The sequence below is a fragment of the Squalius cephalus genome, assembly GCF_949319135.1.
Source record: "Squalius cephalus genome assembly, chromosome: 4".
NCBI classification, from domain to species: domain Eukaryota; kingdom Metazoa; phylum Chordata; class Actinopteri; order Cypriniformes; family Leuciscidae; genus Squalius; species Squalius cephalus.
In genome coordinates this window covers 12,999,956-13,005,319 of record NC_137125.1, presented here as the reverse complement: position 1 = coordinate 13,005,319, position 5,364 = coordinate 12,999,956, and the positions used below count along the sequence as shown (strand labels likewise).

Here is a 5,364-nt window from a genome sequence, read left to right as displayed (position 1 = left end):
TTAGTCTTGCCTTCTGTCAGCAAGGCAAAAAACGCATGAGCACAAAGGATGCTGGGAGATCGTTTGGGTTATTGTTGCGTGTGACATGATTCTTAAAGTGTGTGTTTGAAATAATTACAGTATGTGAAAAAGTGTGTATTTGGAATAATTACCGGTAGGCTATGTGATGTTTATGACATCACCCTTACTGTGTCATATATTCCCGGTCGTAAGGAAGCATTTTGGCCCAGAATGTCAGCATACTTCAGCACTATGGGGATCATTGTAGCACTGCAATGACTCATGTTGCCAATGCTAAAGTGCAGCATTAACATAGCTATAATAGGGGGTGAATCATTCATCCCTTATGATATTGATAACATGTGCTTGAATGGGGTGTAATTAGTGGTAATGCATTAAAGACACCAAGGTAATAAAATAGCTTATCCTGATTGTCATGACAATCAAGAATTGTTGAAATCAATCCCACTTACTTATCTCTCGCACTTCCCCATATCTTCCCCGATTAATCCGTTCCCCGCTTCCATTTTCCTCCTCCCACGCCCAACACCCCTCTGGTTTAACTCTCAGCTCTCTTCTCTATCTTGATTCAGAGTGTTATGTGTTTCACATAAGTGAATAAACAAGACAGATCTTGTATCTAAAACAGAACTGCCACACCCAAAATTTTAAACTCCTGTTTTTGTCCAGTCCAAATTCAGAAGCCAAAGCAATGCTGGCAAAGGCTATAGTGGACCAGTTCACAAGCTTGCGTGACTGCCAAGGCACAGGCTATGTAAGTAAAGTTATTATCCTCATTACAATTTACACTCACAAAAAGTTGCACGGGAATTTGGAATGTGTAGTGATATTGTTAAAACAGTTTTGTTTAAACCCTATTGTATAAACTCTAAACTGATCACTTGTGGTGGAAATAGACAACAGCCAAATACAAGAAATTATAGCTGGCATATAATGACAGTCATGGACTCAAAAAATGAACTGGGCGTTTTTATTACACCTTATCAGAGTAGTGTCTGAAAGCACTGGGGAGACTGTTTACATGAACTACATTTGTAGTATTCATTACTCAGTTTTGTCTGTCTGTTTGTTACGGACCACCTTTGCGTCTGAAATAAAAAATACTTACTGGTATTTATAAATAACTGTCAAGCTAAATATATTCCTTTTCTACCTTCTAAACTTGAGGATGCATGGTTTACCCCTGGGAGGCACCATAAACCTGCCACGGGATTCCTGGAGGAGCGCCTCCGGAATGTCCGAAAAAGAATCCGAAGTGGCAAGCGTAGGGCAGCAGCACAAGTGCCACAAGAGCCACTAAGGATTATACCAGGTACAGTAAGATGTCTTGCCCTTGAATTTCAATCCAGTTAATATCAATGCAACTGAGAGTAGATAGAAGTGATTTTCTATGCTGTTTTAAATAACTTTTTGGACTTGACCTACAGTGGCATGCCAAAGTTTTGGCACTCCTGGGCCCAGTATTTCAAACATAATCCACCAGGATTAATCCTGGGCTGATCCAGATTTCCAGATTTCAGATTTCAGATTTCAAATCCAGATTTCAGCCTCTGTTGGGTATTTCAAAACTTTTGTGACTAATCTGGATCACTTTGATCCCAAAATGCAGCATTATAATGATCCAACCTGAGAGGTGGATTTGAAGGTGATCCCATGTATTTGTTTCACATATATTCATTATTTTTTTAAAAGTCTGGAAGTTTTACTGGAGCATTTCCTCACTAATGGAAGAAAAACAGTTTCACTATTTCCAAAATTAGTGTTTGTACACATTTTCATTATTACACAAAATAGTGAAGAATTCTTTTAAAACAGTCTTAATGTAATTTAGCAACAAACTACTGAAAAAGGTCAATATGTTGCATGAATAACTTCATATTTCCCTTGACAGACAGGAGTAACATCAATCAACCTACCTTTATTTATAAAACACTTTTTCATACATAGAAATGCAACACAAAGTCCTTTATATTAAAGACAAAATAAACAGATGAAGAAACAAGAAAGAAGCCCACCTTTACCCATCAAGTCTCCTAGATCCCAGATCCAAGAGTCACACACAAATATAACATATACTCATGCACACATGTAATCACACACCAACATATATTCCATAAAATGATTATTACTCTAAAAGCTCCGTCCCATAGCTGCATTGGGGAGTCGAAAACACTGCAAGTTTAAATAAAAATGTTAAGATTAAGTAAAAACAATAAAAGCAGCACACCATGCAATAAAATAAGTTTAAGGAACCAGATAAAATTAAATAAAATAGAATAAAATGGGATTAAAAAGAGCTTTAGTCAAAGAAGATATTCTATTAAAAGCTTTACTAACATGTAGCCGAGTAATTCCACAACCATCTTGGGTCGTACATATAAAACAAGTCAGTGTGCTGTTTGATAGCAGCCTTAAGCTGAGAGAATCTGAGCAAACACTGACTTTATGCAACAGAAAACTAGTTTATGACTTTTATTTTGTACTTTTGAAGGAAGTATATTGAACTCACTGCCTTTAGATTCTAAATTACACCTCACTTCCTGTTTCCTGTCTGTGATCCTGGGGGCGGTATGGATTTGGAAATCTCTATCTGAGAGGATCAGGATAATTTTAATCTAATCTCGCAAAGTTTTGAAATACTGGGATAGAGAACTCTGATCCATGGATCAGGATAGTGGGATTTAGAAATCCGGATCATTTTGATGTGGATTTCAGATTTTAAAATACTGGGCCCTGAAGATTCATGATAATTTACACTCCTGAAAAAATTTCATAGCATTTATTTTCTGGTTGTATCTGAGTACTGAGTGCTTTTCAAACAGACATTCAGTGTTGCAGTAGGTAGAGATATGAATCCTCAGAAGGGTGCCTAGATCTCCACATACCAGTGTACAAGTTAATTTGGAATATGTCAATCAATCACTGCTTGTTGGAATTGATTGATTTTTCTGCTGATGACAGAACAAATTATAAGCGGGGACCGGGCAGTCCAGTTGACAGAGTGGTTGAAAAGTAATGTGTGGCCACAAAGCCAGGTGGCTGCTTACATGGAGGAGACGGCCATCCACAGGGCCAAGTGGATCCGGGCAAATGGAACAAAGGCGGTGGTGAACATAATGATGGAGTTTCCACGTCTAGTGGACACGCCCGGAATGGTGAGCTTGCATCCCAAATCGTATGTGTGACCCTGTTAAATATTTGTGCCCCATTGCTTACTAAATCATTGACTTTTCCTGCACTTTTCCTGGACTTAGATATCCCAAGATTTTATGATGCTGCAGCCCGAGGCCCCAGACAAATTGACAGCAAATTGGAACACACTATTCGCCCCAAGGATCATCAGTCTGGCACAAAAAGAAAAAACGGAGATCACAAAAAACATTGATCTTCTTTCAGCAGGTAATGTTATTTGTAGAATGTTGATTTGAGATTTACGCTTGTGGGACACTGGGACTTCTCTTCTGCTTATACATTGTTTATTGTTACTGTATTGCAAACAATTAATAAATGAACACTTTTCGGTAACACTTTACAATAAGGTACACAAAAAATGCTTAGTTACTAGGGAACTACCCATTAGTTCCTGATTAGTTCCTTAAGGAGTTCCCTAGTAACTAAGCATTCTTTGTGTCACTTATTGTAAAGTGTTACCAGATGAACTAATCAGGAAATACTGGTTACTTACTAGGGAACTAATCAGTTAACCAGTACTTACTGGTGAACGCCCAACTCAGCCTTATTAGGGGACTACTGGTTAGTAACCAGGGAAAACAATAAGTGTTACCCACTTTTCCAATATTGTGAAAAATCTTCCTTCCTCCAACCATAAGATACATTTACTGTTGTATTTGACTGATGAATCTATCATATATATTTTACAGACAAACAAGGGGAGGTTGCGTTGCAGCTGCTCCCGGTGTTGCTGCCAACCGGGGTATACAAGGTTGGCAAAAAAATGTGCCGCCCCAGCCGCCTTGAGCTCAGCAGGGCTTTTATTGATGTTCAGCCTGTAAGTTACAATGATTTGTACCTGAATTTATTTTTCTTCCTTATTATGAAGCTAAGGCATAGCACGTAAATCATGACAACTCTGGTGATATTGCTGTTGCTGTTACAAGTACCTGACCTGTTCAAACAACTTCCTTTTGTTTTGTTTTTCTTACAGGTTGGAACTAACCTGGCGGAATACCTGACAAAGGCACCCACAGAGTACCCCTTTGTACTCATGTTGGGGGACGGGCATCAGTGCTCCCAGGCCTTTGTTGTCATCAATGGGACGGCTCTGGAGCACCCTTCCCTTCTGGGAGCTGTAGATGTCTGCTTTAAGGCTTTTTTTGTTTTTGACATCGCATACCCAAAAGTTTGCAGCAAAGTTTGGGAGTTTATCCAAACAGCGCTCTTTGAAATCCCTGGACAAGAGGCAAATGAGGTCAAAATTCTCCGGGCTCAATTTAATTCCATTTAAATTTGTTGCATTCTTGCATTAAATATTTGTTCTATTGTTTGTTTTATTAACTATATACTTTTTATTGTTTTTAAATGGTGTTCTCTGGTTCTGATATTGTGCAGCACTTTGGGCGAATTTGTAAATGATCTTCAAAATGAACTTGAACTAAATGTTTAATGAATTGCTAATGAATTCATTTTAAATTGTAAATTCTTTATGAAATGAATAAATATTTTTAAAGACCAACTCATGTCAATTGAAGATCTTTTAATTGGTAAATAAGAAATACAAACATGTATTGATAGAATAATGTTTTGAATATTATCTTTAATTTTATAAAATAACTGTACAAGTTGCTCTCATAATGCAAAGGTTAATTGAAAAAAGTAATTTTAATCCAAATGATACCCATGACCCATAATTTGGGTTGTATTCTTCAACCCATTGTTTAGTCAGTTCAACCCAACAATTTAGTAATTTCTACCCAACTTTGGGTAGAAAACATAACCCAACATGTTGGGTTAAATCAATAACCCAACTGGGTTGGGTTAAAATAACCCAGCGCTGGGTGAGACCCTTTTTGACCCAGCAGCTGGGTTATAAAATAACCCAACTTGGGTTGTTTTCAACCCAGCAGTTTTTAGAGTGTATATTGCTATATATTTTCAAATATATGAGGAAGTTTCTGATACATTGAAATATATTTTCTAATGTATTGCAATATAAATTCTAGTATATTGCAATATATTTTTGTTTCGTAAGGGTAAAGATTAAGAATGATAGAGCAATAATATGAACAGCAAATTTGCTAAGTGATAAGCTTACTTGTTCACACACAAGCCGCTAAAGCCAAATTATTTGATTCATATTCTTTTGGTTTCTCTGCCCAATATTTA

At 37.2% G+C, this 5,364-nt stretch overlaps 1 protein-coding gene across 1 annotated transcript; it reads left to right on the top strand.

The window, feature by feature from the left end:
* Positions 1-1,264: 1,264 nt before the first annotated feature.
* LOC307157626 (uncharacterized protein) lies at positions 1,265-4,486 on the top strand (the record flags this gene model as incomplete). The annotated part of the gene is made up of 5 exons (XM_079869553.1): positions 1,265-1,333; positions 2,983-3,176; positions 3,276-3,420; positions 3,903-4,030; positions 4,187-4,486. The coding sequence occupies exons 2-5, from the start codon at positions 3,069-3,071 to the stop codon at positions 4,484-4,486; spliced, it is 681 nt and encodes a 226-aa protein (XP_079725679.1). The 5' UTR covers positions 1,265-1,333; positions 2,983-3,068.
* Positions 4,487-5,364: the final 878 nt, after the last annotated feature.